The sequence below is a fragment of the Malania oleifera genome, chromosome 5, assembly GCF_029873635.1.
Source record: "Malania oleifera isolate guangnan ecotype guangnan chromosome 5, ASM2987363v1, whole genome shotgun sequence".
Lineage (NCBI taxonomy): Eukaryota > Viridiplantae > Streptophyta > Magnoliopsida > Santalales > Ximeniaceae > Malania > Malania oleifera.
The window spans coordinates 19,901,831-19,922,003 of NC_080421.1; the positions used below are offsets into that span (position 1 = coordinate 19,901,831).

Genomic DNA, 20,173 nt, shown 5'->3' on the forward strand with positions numbered 1-20,173 from the left:
TTCATATTTTCTAAAAATTCAACAAATACCCCCTCCATAACTCAGATTAGCAACTTTGATTGACTCCAAATTTCTCTCTAATCCTTTGTTAATCAAAGTTTCCCCAAACCATTTTTATTGCAAAAATTTCTTCTTTGAGGCAAAATTTTTCAAACTAAACTCTCCAACTCTCTTTCCATCCATTCATTTCAAAATCATTTTGGAAAAGAGCATATTCATTTTGGGCATTTATTTTTATATATACATGCTCACACTCTCACATATTATTCTTCTTTGAAAATCATTTTCTTGAGAGTATAGCTTTGCTCTTCTCCCAGATTATTTCTTTGATAAATATTTTTGGGAGAAAATTATTTATTGCACAAATATTTCCTTGAACATAAGCTCCAGATTCTCCACAAACTTTTATTTGAAAAAATCTTTGTTGGAGAACATAATAATCATTTTTATATCCACGTATTTTATTTGTGCAAATTATTTAGATAAGCACCCTTACTCCCTGAGCATTATTCATATCATTGGAGTGTGTATTTTTATGAGCTTAATGTGTACATCCATGCTTGTATTTAGAAGCTTTTTCATATGTACAAAAATGTTTTTATTGTAACAGTTGGGTTTAGCCCGAAAATTGAACTGGGGAGTCTCAGCTCCGTAAGTGAGACGAGTTTGGCTCAGCCTTGTAATTGAGCTAGGGTTTTCCTCGCCCCGTACGGAGAGGATGTACAACTTCTGCTCCGCCCGTTTAAGTGAGCAAGGATAATGGAATCCTTGGGGGGTATGCCCAAGGCAGGGACATAGGCAATATTGGCCGAACCTCGTCAACAAATCTATGTGTCATTCTCTCTCTATCTTATTTAAATTCCTGCACTTAAATTTCAGCATGTGTGAATGTTTGTTTAATGTCATAATTATTTGTCTACACACATTTGATTTAAATAAGTTTTACTGTGCACGTGTATGTTTACTTTCACTGTTAAAATTATTTTACATACACGCGTGTACATTGAATGGGATATGATATGTGGTGAATCGGCATAAATGTTTAATTTAATCAAAAAGTTTTTAAAACCCAATTCACCCCTCCCCCCTCTTGGGATCACACCAATTCCAACAGTTTTGATAAATTATCCCTTTTTCTTGAAGGAAGAGACCCAAGGTGTGGTTGAAATATTCCGTGCCATTGTCAGTACACAAGATTTGAATCTTGGTGTGAAATTGTGTTTGGACCATGGCATAAAAGTTAATAAACACCGAACATACTTCAGACTTATCTTTTAACGAGTAGACCCAACAAGTTCAAGCGTGATCATCAATGAATGTCACAAACCATTTTGAGTGAGTGCGATTAGAAATCCGAGAAGGTCCCCATACATCACTATGAATGATTGTGAAAGGTTTTGTGGGTTTGTATTTGGATTTTGGGAATGAAGTTCTTCGGTGTTTTGTGAGTTCACACACATCACATTGAACATCAAGAGACATTTTATTCAAACATAGTGAAGGAAATAAATGACACATGTACTGAAAATTGGGGTGACCCAACCAAGAATGCCATAACATTAGGTCATTATTCTTAGGGATAGAGACAGAATTACTTTGACACTAATCACTCATTTTGGCTTCCTCGAAGTAGTAGATTCCCTTATACTCCGTAGCACTGCCAATCGTCGTCCCCGATGACAGGTCCTTAAAAACACAATGGAATGAAATAAATTTAGCAGAGCAATTGGAGTGTTTAGTGAGTTGGCTAACAGAAAAAAGATTACAAGATAATTTTGGAACATGAAGAACAGACTCTAAAGTAATCGAGTTAGAAATCTGAATACTCCCTTTGCCCGCAACAGGAGCAAGAGATCCGTCAGCAATTTTGACTCTTAGGTTACCAGCACATGGGGTATATGATAAGAAAAGGTGATAAGAGTCTAGCATATGGTCATAGGCTCCAGAATCTATAATCCAAGGTGTATGGTTACGAAAGGTGTATAGGGCTTGTGAAAAATTAACTCTATGTGCTGAATTACCAAATGGAGTATTTTTTGGTGACTGTACCGAAGCTTGGAGAGCAAATAGCATCTCCATGATTTTCTGTAGAACGAGTGCCACAACATTCGTTGAATCAGGTTTCTTTGAGTTGCCGGTAAGATACCCGAGCTTTCCTCTGCCATCGACTGTGAGTTTCACGGACTAGGCCCATTCTCGAAATTCTTCCCATTGAGCTTTTCTTCCGATAGTTGGACAGAAGAGCCATCTAGTCCATTCGAACTGATGATGGCATTGGTTCGACTCATTTAAGTCTCTGAGGTTGTCGACTCTCGACTGTTGATGGAGTTGTCCCCCATAGTTAGCTTGGTCTAGGAAAAAACCAGCTCTGATACCATGTAGAGAATGAGAATAAATCAATTGTATATTCAATTGTGTATTCTTTACGTACTCGGGTCCCTATTTAACATGTACACAAAGAATAAAATATGGAAAAAAAGAAGAGGACACAACTTGCAATTGAGATAGGTAGTTTAGCTTTGGTGGGGGGTCTCAATTTATAGCCTCTGGCTTGTGGCAAGATCTCATGGTAGGTGGTGGTAGCTCACCCACCATGGTGGGTGGCGGTGGCTCACCAACCATGGTAGGTGGCCGTCATTCACCAACAGTGGCTGTCGTTCACACTATAGGGATTTCTACACTCTTGCTTACAGCAAGAACCTGCACTCACCCTTCCATCGACTATTCTATGCAGATGATTGCTTCTCCAATTTTATATGAAATATTCTATTTTTTATTTATATTTTTTATTAGAAATACACTCCAAAAAGTCTTACACCTCTCCTCGGTAGGGATAAAACTCCTCACCTTACATCTCCACTTTTTAAAACACAAAAAATCCAATTCATGAAAGAAGATCATAAAGACTTCCCTTGAAATTATGGAAATTTATCCATCAATGTTCTTTTTCTTGGGTTATTTCTTGGGTTATAAGTAAACTATTACGTATTAAAGGGTGCCAAAGGGGTGCCAACTGCCAATTAATGCAAGACCAATAGGCACAACAAAGGGATGCATGAAAACAAAGAAAATAATAGGAAAAAAAATAGAAATTAAAAAAGAAAATAAAAATGACCTCAACATTCCCTAGCCTTACGGTTACACATAAAGCCTTTATATAGGCTTCCTCCTAATACTAATTAGGTAAACATTCTCTAAGAATTTATTACAATCTCCAAGAAGTCAATATCTAATCCAAATTAATGGAACATAATATGAAATACCAAAAAATTACAACAAATAATTGTCAAATATTTGTATCATAAAACCCTAGATAATCATTAAGACCCTAGATATTCATGATGACCCTACATTATATCTATGCCAATGGTACACACAAAGTTCCTGCTAAGTGTGATCATCATCACTTCCCTAGTGAGAAGAACTTGCTGTTAGTGAGGAAAAACAGATGTATAGCCCCAATGGATCTGGATCTAGGCAAAGCAACTCATCCTTGAAAGCCCATTTGGAGTCAGAAGTAGGGTATCGTCTATACCCTCGTCGGGTAGACACAACATGATTGTCTAGGATGCTCTCAGCATGATTGCAGAAGAGGGCAGAAGAGATGCAAGCACTAGAAATAGAACTAATGAATAGACTTTCTCTATGCACAACAGGAGGCTCAAAGGTGTCTCCTTAAGGGGTTAATTCCTTAACTTTTAAAATAAGACTAATGCTCATATTGGATGGCATTAGGGCCCAAATGACAAAGAATGTAAAAAGGACCAAAAGCATGGTCAACAGGGTGGAGATGAATAATCATGGACAATTTCAAAAGGAATCTATCTAGAAGATTGATCCTCAAAATTATTGTATACAATTTCTGGAGTAGGTAACAACAAATCCCAAGTTCCAGGCTTATCCCCCACTATGCACCTAAGTCACCTAAACTACAATTAACCACCTCAGTTGGCCGTTAGTCTGAGGATGGAAGCTGAAAACTTTAGTTGGGTACCAAACAAATTCTACAAGGTCTCCCAAAAACAGCAAACAAATTTCACATCCCTATCAGAAAATTTTGATGTGGGTAACCATGGAGCCAAACATTTTCACAAAAGAAAAGCTTAGCTATGTGTGACACGTCAATAGTTTTACTACATGGAATAAAATAAGCCATTTTTGAATATCTATCAACAATCAAAAGAATGGAAACACAATCCCTAACAGTTTTAGGCAACCCTAGAAAAAATCACATATGAAGATCCTTCCAAGGTGTATGAGGAAGTGGAAGAGGAGTATAGATGAGTATTCTGCATCTTAGCCTTCGATATTCAGCCAGTGTGACATTGGGATACGGTCCTAGCAACGTCATTCTTTAAAGAGGGCTATATAACCTTCTTCCACTATAAGAGTGGTCTTATACCTACCAAAATGGCCAGCAAGGCTGCCAGCATGCAACTTCCAAACCAAAAAGTCATGCAAGCAAGTGAAAAGAACACAAAGTCTAGTCCCTCTAAATAAATGGCCATCCCTAACCACAAAATCAATATAAGCATAACAGTTATAATTTTGCACCTTTTTGAAAATGACACCAAGGTTAGGACAAAAAGTGTACTCATACTTCATATGTTCGTGAACACTCAAGGGTAAAAGTGTTACAACTCAACTAAGAACATCAATAGGCTTATTCTTAGTACCCACACAATGCCTAAGAAAAACAGATATTCTTGGAGAAATTCAACCCATTTAGGATGTCTAGCACTTAGATTCTTTTGTGAGTGTAGATACTTAAGTGCTAGCAGAATATATGACAAACTCTTCAGCTAGGAAATAATGCCTCCAATGCCCAAATGCCTACACCACAGCATAGATCTCTGTCATGTTTGGTGTTTTAACTTTGCATCACTAAATTTCTCACTAAAGTTGGCTAGAAGGAGACCCTTTTGACTTAACACTCCACTAACACCTATTCTAGATGCATCACAAGCAACCTCGAAGACTTCAAAGAAGTCTAGATATGATAAAAGAATGCCTCAAACATCTTGAGCTTTATCTCCTTGAAAGCTTTAGTTTATTCATGGACAATGGATCTCCCTTTCTTCAAACAATCAGGGTTGAGAGCCATGATGGTGCTAAAGTTCCTATAAAATGTCAAAAAGGTGACTAGCCCATGAAAACTACACACATCGTAAATGGTTTTAGGATATAGCCAATATATAGTTTTCATTTTATCAGGATTAGCATAAATGCCTAGCATTAACACAACATACCATAAGAAAATAACATGAAAGGAAGGAACATTTCTTAAGGTTAACATACATAAGAGTATGAAAATTGCACAGAGATGGTCCTAAGCACTCCTCTCTAAACTAACGCTATATATAAGATGTCATCAAAATAGACCACAAGAAACTTACCTAGAAAGAGAGAAGTAGTTTTTCCATGACTCTCATAAACATGTTATGCACATTAGACAACCCAAAAGGCATGACAAGCCACTCAACGACCATTTTGGAACATGAAAGCAATTTTTCACTCATCCCCAGGTCAAATCCTAATTTGGGGATAACTGCTACATAGATCCAATTTCGAATAAACCCTAGAATTTTCTAATTGATCTAACATATAGCCCAACCTAGGAATGAGAAACCTATACTTCACCTTGATCTAGAATGCAAGTTTTCCAAGTGCCATATTTTTCAGAGTCAAAAGAGTTTGGGCAACACAAGGACCAAGACTAGGCTTAATGTATCCCTTATTAACCTTAACAATCCTTCTATCTGTCTATTCATTTCTTAGAGCTCAACCTAAAATGTGGCAGATTTGGTAGCTTGGAACTAGTAACAAAGTCAATAGCATGTTGAATGTCTCGTAGAGGAGGCAATTTATTAAGCATTTCCTCAAGGGTGAGATCTTGAAATTCAACTCTCAGATTGATAATCTTAAGTGATTGGGGCTTGTCAAATTCAAAATTAAGCTCACCTTTTTGTGCTAATGCTAACATCAATCCAGACTCTTTTCCCCCCTCAAATTTCAAATGAGTCAAAATGTGGCACCTTTTTGTGCCAAACATTGTGAAGGTACCTTAGAATCATCAGTTTTGTTAATGGGCATAGTTGGTCATGGACTCAAAGGGTTATTGTCTTGTTTCCATGTTAGAACACGCAAGCATTCTCCCACTAAAGTTATGGGTATTGCTAATGGTTATTTTGGTCATAGAGTGACCAGAAATGTCACAATGCAATCAAGTCCTCAATATGAGTCATATAATCATTGATAGATTGACACTAATGATGACTTGCCTAAGATTATATCATTGATCTAGCAGTTGGCTCTTATAATAGGTAGGAGCACATATTTTTTCTAGAAATATAATCATAATCTCCTCCCATTTAACTATGGGTAGACTAACAATGCACTCTAAGTCACATTGAATAGTCTACCAATATTATTGCACAGCCAATAAGTTTCATCCTGGCGAAGTGGATGCAAGCCTCATCAGTCATAGCATACCACTCAATGCAGTCCTCTAACTCTTGCAACCAATGTCTAATATGGAGGGCTCTAACCTACCATCATAGGAAGGCAAATCAATTTTAACCTTCTTTATAATGTCATCATTAGACCCATACCTAGGTTGAAACTATGCATAGGCCATTGGTTGTGATCTAGTAGTCCTATCAAGCCATCAACAATTTTGGTGAAACAATTAAGAAGCTTGTATCCTATGGACTCTACTACCATGTCCCCAAGAGACTCATGATGTAATAACCCTAGGCATGGGACCAAATGAATGCTACCATGTTCCATGGCTTGGTGATGAAGGTTGCCCAGTGCAGGCCCCCACATATATTGCATCTATGGAAGGATTGGGTTAGAGATCACATTCAACCTAGCAATCATATGGAATGAACTATAAAGGCGACAATTGAGTATTCTAGGTTGACTCAAAGATTTGGGTGTCCCAGTCATCATTTGCCAATGTCTATTGAGAGCCAATAATTGGTTCTTTCACAAGACCCCAAACCCTTTAGAAAAAAGCAGTCCCAATGTGACTCAACATTATCTACATCCTTCCACTCAATCCCTCATATAAAACCCATAGTAGTGTCATATGTGAAATAGTAACTAATAGTTCCTCGTCAAGTAAACAAATACCAAATCCTATTCCAAGAAGTAAACCCTAAAAAAAAATACAAAAACAAAAAAATATTCAATAAAGGGGAAAATGCAAACATGATAAGAAATTTGATTCAAATTTTTCCACTCTACTTTGGATGTAATTCATTGCTTCATCATGGCACCTTTTGGCACCAAAAGAAATCAAATGCCTACTTCTCCACAAAAGCCCATGTTCTCATATTTCTCTTAACCTATTATGTAGAAACACCAAAATAGTAAAACCCAAGTGTTGTTTCAGGTGAAACCTATTCTTGTCATTGAAATTCTCCATCTCAAAATGTAAATAATTTTTTATAGCCACCACAAAAGCCTGAACCTCCAAGAACCACACACACCAAACTCACTTCTTAGTGCCATGGATGCATTGAATCCAAATTAAAACAAAAGGCAACCAAATAAATAAATAAACAAATCAAAAAAAAATCTAGTCAAATGAATATTTGCAAGTTGTAAACATGTTCTTGGAGGAATCACTTAAACGCTACTTTGCTCCTTGGTCCATTCCAATATACGTTATCATGGTTTCACAAATGCGAAGGTTAAACTTTGATTCATTCCGTACGCTTTACCAGGCAGATAACACAATTTTAAATAACCCCGCATTCATCTGTAAAAACAATATCAATACAAAACAAGTAGCAACAAAGATTACCATAAAGAGTCCATGCTGAAGTAGAACCGGAGGACCTCGTCGTACTCTCAACTCTCCAGTACGAGACGCCACACGTTGCAGAGCTAACACATAACCATCCTTCGTCTCAATCTGAAATTAATAAAAGCAAACCTCGTTACATTAAACAAATTTTTGAACCAAAAATCGAAGCGACAGTTCCCAAAGAGTAAAATTGTCAAATTCTCTTCCACATGTTCCACAATTCTAGTAGAAATAACCAACAAATTTCAAATTATCACAAATGTAATTCACAAAATACAAGCATGAGTGTGGAGTGCAAGAAGACAGAACTTATAAGACTTTATCAAATGAGCAATTAATCAAATGCAATGATTCCAAAATGTAGGAGAGAGGCAGTGTTCGTGTACAGTGTGCTCGGAGCAAGGATAACCGGAGGGTCGAATGAGCTGAGCGCACAAGCTCTGCGTCGGTGATCGATCGCCGATATTTAAATTTCCGGCTATTTCGGCGGCCGACTCCCCGGCAGAAAAAGAGATGAAGATGCTCGGAAAGAGTGTCGCCACCGCTACGGCCAACCCCACCGCGACCGACCTCTCCATCCTCATCCAGAAGGCGAGAGCGGGAAGCAACAGCAGGGTGTAAGTGTGACAGTGGCGTGGCGTCGATGCTTTACGCTCATCGGCTCTTGGGGAGTTGGTCTGTTGGTGTGGTTATGCACTGGGGTACGCGACGCTCTGTTCCAGCGCGTTAATTCACTCTCGAGTTTTTTGTTTTTGTTTTAGTAGGATAGTTTGGAAATTGGAACCAATTTTAAATATATATATATATATATATATATATATATATATCTCAAAAAGTATTTATCTTAAAATATAGTTTTAAAAAAATATTTATAATTAAAAAATAATTTTAAAATAAATACTTATTTAAGTATTAATCAAACATTATTTATTGATTCAATTGCTTAATTTAAGTACTTTTTTTTCTTAATAAGTACTTGTGTTTTTAAGACATTACAAATGGACGTTGCTTATCGCCCAATTTAAAATTGGTTAGTGTGTTTCTTTGTTTGTCGGCAAAATAATTGTCATACTTTTTCTATAAATAAACAACAACGACAATAACAATAATTTTTTTTTCTTTTTCTATCCAAGGTTACTAATATATGGGGAAAAATATTCTCCTCAAATACTTATTTTCCTCCCATTTTATTTGTGCAAACACATTATTTTAACGACTCCCCCCTCCACCCCCTAGATTATTATTAGATTCTTTGTTTATCCACAATTTACTTTATTCAAAGTTAAAGCCTATATTACTATATATAATTGGTTCTATCGTAATTCAAACATTTTGAGAGCATTTTTAAACCCAAGATATGGTTAAAAAATAAAAATAAACATTTTCCCAAATCCCCAAGGCCATGTTTGTAACTCATAAAATATCAAGAAAAGTGAGAAAAAATATATATATATATATATGGCAAGTCCATAACAAAATTTTGATTTTATATATTATTAATATTTGACTGTTCTTAATTTTTATTCATCTTAAAACAAGCTTCTACTTTCAATAGAATTTAATATAAAAGAAAAATACAATGAAAAGTGAGTTTCCTCCTCATTTTTCTTTTCTTTCCTTTTTCAAGGTAAAATCTTTGATTCAAATAGACCAATGAGCTTTGAGTGGCATAAGTTTGCAACTCAAGCTAGGATAGATAAACTCGGGGGGTGGGGAGGGTAGCATAGTGCTTGATGCTAGCAACACTCGCATAAAGGGCAGTGTCTGCTATGCTAATAATTCCCCATGTTCATCTTCTCTAAGAAATGGAAAATGGTATAGTCTAACATTGATGTTGCATAAGTGTCACTTTCCTAAAGAGATTCTACAAGTGAAACATTTTTTATTGATAAGTTTAGGGAAATTTTAGGTTGTTCTAAGGAATATAAATGAAGCCTTCAGTTTGGGGCATAAGAGAAGAGCCAAAAAGAGAGCAAAAAGATCTATTGAGATTAAAATCATTTTAGTTGAAAGTCATAGTACTAATACCTAAAGCAATAAACCAAATACATGTCAGAAATATAATAAAAATAAAAAATAATAAAATTAATATTAAATAAAATAAAAATACTTATCAAAAGTTGAAGCATGAAAGGACCACTATCCTTAAAGTCAATTTTGCACCTACAAAAAACATTTCTTTGTGCATGTAGTCACTGTGTATACGACCTCCAAGATTACACAATTGGCTCGATATTGTGTGAACTCACAAACACCAGAGTTATAGAAGATATAGTATCATTTAGTTACCCAATAAAATATAAATACCAAGAAAGAGTAGAAGATAGAATTATTTTGAAAAATAAAAATTATATCATGAAATTAAGTTAGATAGATTTATTTTGAAAAATAAAAATCATATCTTGAAATGAAGTTAGATCACAATTTATATACATAAAATTAATTAAAACTTTCAGTATTGTTGTATTTGTATATGTGGCTCTTGAACTTAGGGCTCATAAACAAAGAAAGAAGAAAAGCATATGGATTAAATGGTGCTGCACAACAGGGACTTGTCGACGAGTGCAGGGCACTCGTTGACTAGTAAATACCGAGAGACCCAAAAGTTCAAAGGTTTTGAGATATCGAGAGCGGGAAATCAGAAATATGAAGGCTCGTCGACGAGTGGTCATAATAGTCGACGAATAGTCGTCTGTGTCTCGTCGACGAGTGCCCTGTTCTCGTCGACGAGTGCGTCTAGGCTGCGAGAAGGAATTTGAATTTTGAATTGGAACGTTGGGCTGGTTGGGAATTTGGAGGGAAATCTCTGAGGGATTGTTATTTATGCTCTTTTGGGCATATTTTGACAGATATTGAGATCATTGTGAAGTGTATTGTGTACTTATTATTTCTTAGTGAAATTCTTGTATCAATTGCTTTCGTGGATGTAGGCTTTACCGAACCACGTATATTGTCGTGTTGTTCTCTTTATTTGCTTTCAGAATTCTTGTTGTGTATGAATTGTGTCTTGTGGTGCTTTATCATTTGTTGCAAGTTTAATTATTCTGATGTGCACCCTATACTCAATTTCCACAACAAATTGGTATCAGAGCATTTGTTATCATGGTGTCGGGTACTTCTTTTGCAAGATTTGATGTTGTCAAATTCAATGGAATCAGAAATTTCGATTTATGGCAGAGGAGAGTTAGGAATTTACTTGTACAACAAGGGATGGTGAAGGCTCTACATGGTATTCAACCAGACGGTATGGATGAGGCAACTTGGGCAGAATTGGAGGCAAATGTCGTTTCAACAATATGCTTGTGTTTGGCTGACGAAGTGCTCTACTATGTGATGGAGGAGGATTCTCCAGCGGCTGTATGGCAAAAGTTAGAAATATGGTACTTATCCAAATCACTCTCAAATAAACTATTTCTTAAACAACATATTTATTGGCTTAATATGGTTGAAGGATCAACATATTAATGTATTTAAACAAATCATAAGTGATTTGATGTGTGTTGATGTTAAGTTTGATGAAGATGATAAGGCCTTGATATTACTAAACTCCTTTCTAGCAACTCACACTTACGAAAATTTAGTTACCACTCTTACTTGGGGAAAAAAGTCTCTTAATTTAGAAGAGGTGATACGTGTCTTACTGTATTTTCATCAAAGGCTGAAAAAATGTGATGAAGGAGAAAGACTTGTGGTGAAAGGTAACAATGAGCGTGGCAAAGAAAAGTTCAAAAGTGGGTCAAGTCAAAAATATCGTACTCAATTCAATAAGAAAGAGGATATCCAGTGTTATAAATGTGGTAAAAAGAGGCATATGAAACCGAAGTGTCCGGATCGGAAGAAAATAAATGCTGAAAAGCATGAGGGATTTCAAAATTTGTGAATGTGGTTCAAGGAGGAGATTCAGTTTGTAGTGATGGTGATGTTATTTCGGTTTCGTCAAGGTTGGATACCTTTATGGACTCCTAGATACTTGACTCGGCGTGTTCTTACCATATGACCCCAAACAAGGAGTGGTTCAGCACTTACAGGTTGGTAAACTCAGGTTCAGTTCTTATGGGTAATGGTGTTTCTTGTAAGATCATTGGCATAGGAAATGTTAAGATAAAAATGTTTAACGGTGCTATGAGAACCTAGAGTAATGTGAGACACATACCGGAGTTAAAGAAGAGTTTGATTTCACTTGGCACCTTGGATAGTAATGGTTTCAATTACAAGTCTGAAGGTGGGGCGATGAAAGTATGGAAAGGTAACCTAGCAGTGATGAAAGGGCAAAAGGTAGATGAGAATATATATATACATTGTAAGGAACTACCATTGTAGGTGAAGTTGCAGCCATAGATGCTGAATCTGATGAAACCGTCTTGTGGCATATGCATCTCAAGCATATGAGGGTACATGGTATAAAGGAACTACACAAGAGGAAACTCTTGAAAGGTATATGAAATCATGTCAACTGGACTTTTGCAAGATTTGTGTTATTGGAAAACAAAACAGGGCAAAATTCAAGTCAATCATTCCCAAGATGAAAGGTATTCTTGATTATGTGCATTTCGATGTTTGGGGTCCGGTTAAAGTAGCATTAAGGGGTGTATATGTGTATTATGTGAGTTTTGTTGACGACTACTCACAAAAAGTCTTGGTATACTTCTTGCGGCACGAGTCTAATACGTTTGCCAGGTTCAAGTTATGGAAAGCTGAAGTGGAAAACCAAATGGGGAGGAGAATCAAATATATAAGGTCGAAAAATGGGATCGAGTACACTGATTCTCGATTTATGAAGTTTTTTTAGCAGTAGGGCATTAAGAGACACTTTACCATTCATCGGACACCTTAGCAAAACGCTGTGGCTGAAAGGATGTAGTGAACTCTGGCTGAAAGAGCTCGGTGTCTTAGACTTAATGTAGGACTACCGAAGAACTTCTGAGCCGAGGTAGTTAGTATGACTTGTTTTCCAATAAATCAATCACCAAGTGCATCACCAGAGGGTAAAGTGGCAGAAGAGGTATGGACTGGAAATGTAGTAGACTACTCTGAATTGAAAGTATTAGGTGTCCAGCCTATGTTCACGTATCTAGTGAAGAGAGATCGAAGCTTGGCCCAAAATCTCGACGTTGCATCTTTTTGGGATATCAAAAGGGTGTGAAGGGGTACAAGCTATGGGATTTAGCATCAAACAAGGTGGTGATTAGTAGGGATGTAGTCTTGATGAAAAGGCTATGGTGAGGAGTACTCAAGATTGTGATGAACATAAACAGGAGCTAGAAAGCTGGGGCAGTGATGAACATGTTGTACAGGTGGATTTGGAAACTCTGGACAATGGCAAAGATCATGGTCCTTTAGTTGCAGGGAGTTCTAACTCGGGAAACCAGCAAGTCGAGAATCTTCCTATACAAAGATCCAAACGCACCATCAAGCCTCTGCCAAGGTATAGATTTGAAGAGTTAGTGTCTTATGCTTTTCTTACTAGTTGCAACGATCCAACTACATTTTAAGAGTCAGTGCACAGTCAGGAGAAAGGTAGGTGGATGGGTGCAGTGATTGAAGAGATGGAATCACTACACAAAAATCAAACTTGAGAATTGGTGGAGCTTCCAGATGGGAAGAGACCGATAGGTTGCAAATGTGTGTTTAGGAAGAAGGAAGCAATTTCAGAAAAAGAAAAAAAAAATTCAAGACAGGATTGGTGGCAAAAGGGTACTCACAAAAGAAGAAAATAGACTATGAAGAGATTTTCACCTATGGTACAACACACTTCAATCAAAATCATGTTGGGGTTGGTAGCCCATTATGATCTTAATTTGGAACAAATGGATGTGAAGACGGCGTTTCTTCACGGTGACTTGGAGGAACAAATTTATATGGTGCAGCCGGAGGGATTCAATGAACCAGGGAAAGAAAACTCAGTTTCCAAGTTAAAGAAATCTCTTTACGAGTTGAAATAATCTCTAAGGCAATGGTATAAAATATTTGATTTATACATGATCAAGATTGGCTATAGAAGGTGTGAGAATGACTGTTGCGTGTATGTAAACAAACTTGATGATGGTTCTCTTATTTTCTTATTATTGTATGTCGATGACACGTTGATAGCCGCAAAAGATTTAGCTAAGGTGAATCATTTAAAGGAATTATTGCATAAAGAGTTTGACATGAAAGATCTTGGTCCAGTCAAGAAAATACTTGGGATGGAGATTCACCGGCACTGAACTGCAGGGGGGTTAGGGTTATCTTAGGGCAGTTATGTACAGAAGGTGGTGGAGAGGTTTAGCATGGCTGATGCAAAATCGATGTGTACACCTCTAGCGAGTCATTTTAAGTTGTCTACTGCTAATTGCCCAAGTACGGATGAGGATATCTGGGACATGTCAAAGGTCCCCTATGCAAGCGTCGATGGGAGTTTAATGTATGTCATGGTGTGTACGAGGCTAGATTTGGCATATGTCGTGAGTGTGGTGAGTAAGTTTCTATTTAATCTAGGAAGACAACATAAGGAAGTTGTCAAGTGGATCTTCAGATACTTACGAGGTACATCAGGATATGGCATCATGTTCGGTAAGCAACAGGGTTGTCCTTCAGTTATGAGGTTTGTAAATGCTGATTATGTAGGGGATATGGATGATAGAAGGTCTACAATAGGTTATGTTTTTACCCTTGTAGGAGGACCTATATGTTGGAGATCCATGGTTCAATCTCTAGTGGCATTATCTACAACTGAAGCTGAATATATGATAGTTACCGAAACTGTAAAGGAAGCCTTATGCCTTGCCGGTTTGGTCGAAAAGTTGGGCTTACAGTAAGACGGAGTTGTGCTGCATTGTGACAGTTAGAGTGCTATTTACTTAGAGAAGAATCAAGTGTACCACGGTAGAACCAAGCATATTGATGTGAGGTTCCACAGGGTTTGGGATTTGATTACTTTGGGTGAGCTTGTATTGGAGAAGGTTCACACGTCTAAAAACGCAGCGAATATTTTGACGAAGTTGGTCACTAGTGAAAAGTTCAAGCATTGCTTGAACTTACTACATGTCTCTAAGTGATAAAAGGGAGACAAACCCAACTGAGCATTCCAAATTCAAGGTGGAGCAGTCAGATATGTTTTTCGGGTTCTCCTAATGGGCGTATAATCACCAAGGTAGAAATTGTTATATTTGTATGTGTGGCTCTTATACTTAGGCCTCATAAATAATTGAAGAAGAAAAGCATATGGATTAAATGGTGCTGCACAGTAGGGATTCATCGATGAGTGCCCTGCACTCGTTGACTAGTAAATACCAAAAGCTCAGAGGTTTTGAGATGCCGAGAGCAGAAAATCAGAAATATGAAGGCTCGTCGATGAGTGGTCATACTAGTCGACGAGTGGTCATTTGTGTCTCGTCGACAAGTGTCATGTTCTCATCGATGAGTGCATCTAGGCTGCGAGAAGGAATTTGAATTTTGAATTGGAACGTTGGGATGGTTGGGAATTTGGAGGGAAACCTCCGAGGGATTGTTTTTTATGCTCTTTCGGGCATACTTTGAGAGAGATAAAGATCATTGTGAAGTGTATTGTGTACTTACATATTTCTTAGTGAAATTCTTGTACTAATTGCTTCCGTGGATGTAGGTTTTTCCAAACAACATATATTGTCATGTTGTTCTCTTTATTTGCTTTCAGAATTTTGGTTGTGTATGAATTGTGTCTTGTGGTGCTTTATCATTTGTTGCAAGTTTAATTATTCTACTGTGCATCCTATACTCAATTTCCACAACAAGCATCATAAATACGAAACCATTATAGTGGTGATTAATTTTAGAAACATTAAAATTAATTTATTAAATTTAATGTCTACTTAATTAAAATAAAATCAATGACTATCAAAAAAATATTTTTTAAATTTAAAACAACCAACATTAATACTATAATACCAAAAATTCCCCACGTGGTTCAAATTATTAAAAAAAAAGATTTAAATCACATGAATATAATTAAATTCATATATTCAGATTTAATCAGAAATATTTTAAAATATGTCTAATATAATTTATTCCCCTTACCTTAACCCTAGAGTGGTGCCTACGACGTTCCAATGACAAATCCACTCCGGTTAAAATGTTCGTAACAGAAATTGGAACCTAGAGATAATTTTTGTTCTTCAATCGGCGCACGTTTCACTGAAAAATTGTGGAGAGATAGAGAGTTGGATGGAGGAGAGAGAGAGAGAGAGAGAGAGAGAGAGAGAGAGAGAGATAGAGAGAGAGAGAGCAAAATGGCATAGGGGGGTATTTGGAATGTCAAAGAATCCTAAAGGATAATCTGTAGTAACCTGAACCCAGAAAATAAACATAAAAGAAAAGAGAAAAGAGAAAGGAAGAGAAAAGCATGGAAATGGTTTGGTTCAACACCAAACCGTCAACGGTTTTAGGCCATCTTAGAAAATCGTTGACGATTACAACAACCAATAGCATTTTAAGTGCCAAACAGTCAACAGTTTCATAAAGTTCAAGGAAATCCGTCAACGATTTCCCGCGGGCTAGCTTGCCTATAAATATAACTTAAGGCATTTTTTTAGAAAATTAAAAAAACCTCTCTATCTCTCTGCTAGGATTTCAACTCTCTCTCTCTCTCTCTCTCTCTCTCTCTCTCTCCTTCTCCATCTCTCTCCTCTCTCTCTCTCTCTCTCTCTCTCTCTCTCTCTTAAAGCCTCCTGAGGCTCCGGCTAGCCCTCTAATCATCTCTATTGTCTTTATCGGCTTGCTGGCTGCCTTCTCCTTGCCATATTCAGGAACCGAGGAATTGTTTCAGGGAACAGGATAAGTAGTTTTTCAGGAATAGGTAAGGGGAATAAATTATGTCAGCTTTTTCTTGAATTTGAATTGATTAAACTCGAGCATATGAGCTCGTGTATGTTATATATGATTTTCTAAATGATTCAGGCATATGAAACTGATGGTTTTACTTATTATACGTATTTAGGGAAAAACCAAAGTGAGTAGGGTTGATCATCTTCCTTTTTCCTTATTAAACAGGCATTTTGATTGAAATAAAAATTATGAAGATGATCAGATTACAACAACCAAGAGCATTTTAAGTGCCAAACTGTCGACAGTTTCATCAAGTTCAGGGAAAACCGTCAACGGTTTCCCGTGGGCTAGCTTGCCTATAAATATAACTTAAGGCATTTTTTTTTAGAAAATTAAAAAAACCTCTCTATCTCTCTGCTAGGGTTTCGACTCTCTCTCTCTCTCTCTCTCTCTCTCTCTCTTAAAGCCTCCCGAGGCTTCGGCTAGCCCTCTAATCATCTCTGTTGTCTTTATCGGCTTGCTGGCGGCATTCTCCTTGCCATATTCAAGAACCGAGGAATTGTTTCAGGGAACAGGATAAGTAGTTTTTCAGGAATAGGTAAGGAGAATAGATTATGTCAGCTTCTTCTTGAATTTGAATCGATTAAACTCGAGCATATGAACTCGTGTATGTTATATATGATTTTCTGAATTATTCAGGCATATGAAATTGATGGTTTTACTTATTATATGTATTTGGGGAAAAACCAAAGTGAGTAGGGTTGATCATCTTCCTTTTTCCTTATTAAACGGGCATTTTGATTGGAATAAAAATTATAAAGATGATCAGACCTAGTTTTTAGCAAAAATATATATATTTTCTTGGGCAGCTATTGTATTATTAATTAATGTACAAATCGTATGGCATAAGGTTAATCCAGTTTGTTGTACAAGTGAATCTGTGTATTACTATGGTATTATTCAATGAAAAATTGGATTTATATGTTTTATGGAATTATTGGAAATGAGATATGAGGGCTGTATGTCGGGGTTTGATATGACGGTTGTATGTCAGGGTTTGATATGATGACTGTATGCTGGGTTTTGATATGACAGATCTTATATGAAAGTGTGAACATGACAGGTGCTATATTGAATTATGAAAATGAGATTTGTATTGCAGTTTTTATTACTTAAATTGTATTATATGGTTTAAGAACCCTGAGGACCAGATGTGTTGAGAGCACGATACTATTGCTAATGATTGAGATAGTACAACCACACTGTTCTGGATCGAAGTGTTGGTAATGAAAAGTCGATTTGGCCACGGAAGCGTTGTGTACCCCCTTGGTGTAACACCCTGAACCCTTGAACCCGGGTCCGGTGCGTGCGTTATACCTGATAATCCATAAATCCATATATACGCAGCGAAAAACATAAACATAATCTCCATAAATATAATACTAGAGTCTACTATTTCCTATCTACAATTCATATTATCCATTCATCACCTGCATTTCCATATATACATATATCTCCAAAACATTTCAGTATTCACAATCATTCATTTCTCAGTAGACTTAAAACATAAAAACATAAAACATAAAATATTTACATTCTCAAAATATTATAAAAAATATACCATTTTTCTTTATAATCCTCAAAATGCTAAAAATCCTCAAGCTCTCTAAGTCTGACCTCGAGGATGTCCTGAAAAAGAAATAATCATATTCGGGTGAGACACATCTCAGTAAGGGAAGAAACAATATATTAAAAACAGCGTGTGGCTAATATGAGGTTTATAAATTTCATTTTAATAACATTTGCAAAACGTTATCATACACACTAAAATCATTCTCTGAACCTAATCATTCACATATAAAGATTTAACCCATGAGATTATCCAAGGATAGGGGTGATTACCCGCCCATACAAGTAACACTCCTTTGCTCTGATACTTAGGCAACCCTAGGGTCACTGCTAAAGCATACTAGGGCACTCACCTTACTCAGTAAACTCTCAAGTATTAAATTGATCTCGTATTCACACAGTTCAAACAAAAGTTTACCAGCAAAGGCCCCAAGGATAGGGAAATCTACTTGCCTATACAAGTAGGTTCCTTTGCCTTAATACATTATGCTGTTATTGCCACATCTGAAGTTACTAGCGCACTCGCCTTTCTTAGTAAGCCCTCAGGCGAAAAGTTTGTCTTGCTCAAACGTAACATGTTCTACGTACATAGATGCTTCTAATATCATAATACATTATTCTTTCTATCATTACTCAACCATTCACATCTATTCATGTTCATAACTTAAACATTGCATTGCACTCCACTTTAAGTGACTTTTTCCCATTTGTATCGTTCACGTTTCACATTTCATTTCATTATCATTTTATTGTCATTGGTTAATGTTTTCATTTTATTCCTTCGTACTACAGCTAGTCTTTAGCCATCATCAGTTAGTCTACGGCTCCTTTTAGCTGTCATCAATTAGTCTACGTAGAAATGCGCTAAAATCTACTAACGTGACTCTTTTCAGCTGTCTTACATTTATATGGTTGCATTTAGCATACACAGACAACATAGTCCATATTATATTTTATTCTTAACGCTTTACTTACTTAGCCTGCATCTCATACATTTAACATATATTTGTACAAAATTTCATGTCATGCAATTTAACAATAAAATTCATACATATTCCTGTAAATTAGGCCAACCTACAGTTAACATTTATATGCTGAAAATACATTTCATTTCTTACTCAATTTCTCAGAAATCACTTTTCACTTTCACCCGTTTACTTTCACATATACATAGCTATATAAGCAATCCTAGGCTCCGAAAACATAATTTACATGGTTGACATTTTAATAATTCATACAAAAACATACATATAATATTACATAATTTATTACCTTCAATTTCATAAAATCTGATTTAATATATAATTTCCCTTTACCCGAATCCTTGAATTACACAGACAGGAATCCCACACAGATGCCTGCGACGCTCACCCAGACCTTGGTTCAAAAACCCTAGTTCCATTATATTAACCCTAGATAAAATACTATTTTAATATTTCCTAAGCCCTTGAATTCTAAATCAATAATTATACCCTCAAATATAACCAATTTACTTATTTTCCTAAATCTCACTCTCGCTTTGGAGTGGGGTCTAGAAAATCCCAATTGGAAATTTACCCCAGACAAAATGACAACAATTGCGACTAGGATATTGTGGTTGTGCCCGCTAGTCGATTTAATGGAAAAAATTGTCTTACCTTAGAAATGGTGCTTACGCCACTCCCACGACAAATTCGCTTCAGTAGAAATGTCTGTGACGGAGTTAGGAATCTAGCGACACCTTTTGTTTCCCGATCTACTGCAAATCCGTCAAGAAATTAAGAGAAAGAGAGACGGAGACGGAGCGAGCAGCGAAGAACTGGGGGGGGCACTCCCTCACTGTTTTGAAATTGAGAATTCAATCTGGATGCTTCTTAGCATCAAGATTCATATCCTAACATATAATATAATATATTATATTATAATATTATATCTTATTATATAAACATATATATATATATATATATA

The 20,173-nt window shown here is 36.4% G+C and overlaps 1 protein-coding gene across 1 annotated transcript in view; it reads right to left on the bottom strand.

The window, feature by feature from the left end:
- The window catches only part of LOC131155476 (triacylglycerol lipase 1), a 53,654-nt gene extending 45,113 nt beyond the window's left edge, over window positions 1-8,541 (bottom strand). The window contains exons 1-2 of the mRNA XM_058108642.1: window positions 8,203-8,541; window positions 7,814-7,924 (exon numbers count right to left, since the gene is read on the bottom strand). Of these exons, the coding sequence (XP_057964625.1) occupies window positions 7,814-7,924; window positions 8,203-8,400 (309 nt within the window). The 5' untranslated portion in view covers window positions 8,401-8,541. The remainder of the gene's footprint in view (window positions 1-7,813; window positions 7,925-8,202) is intronic.
- Between the last annotated feature and the right edge of the window lie 11,632 nt (window positions 8,542-20,173).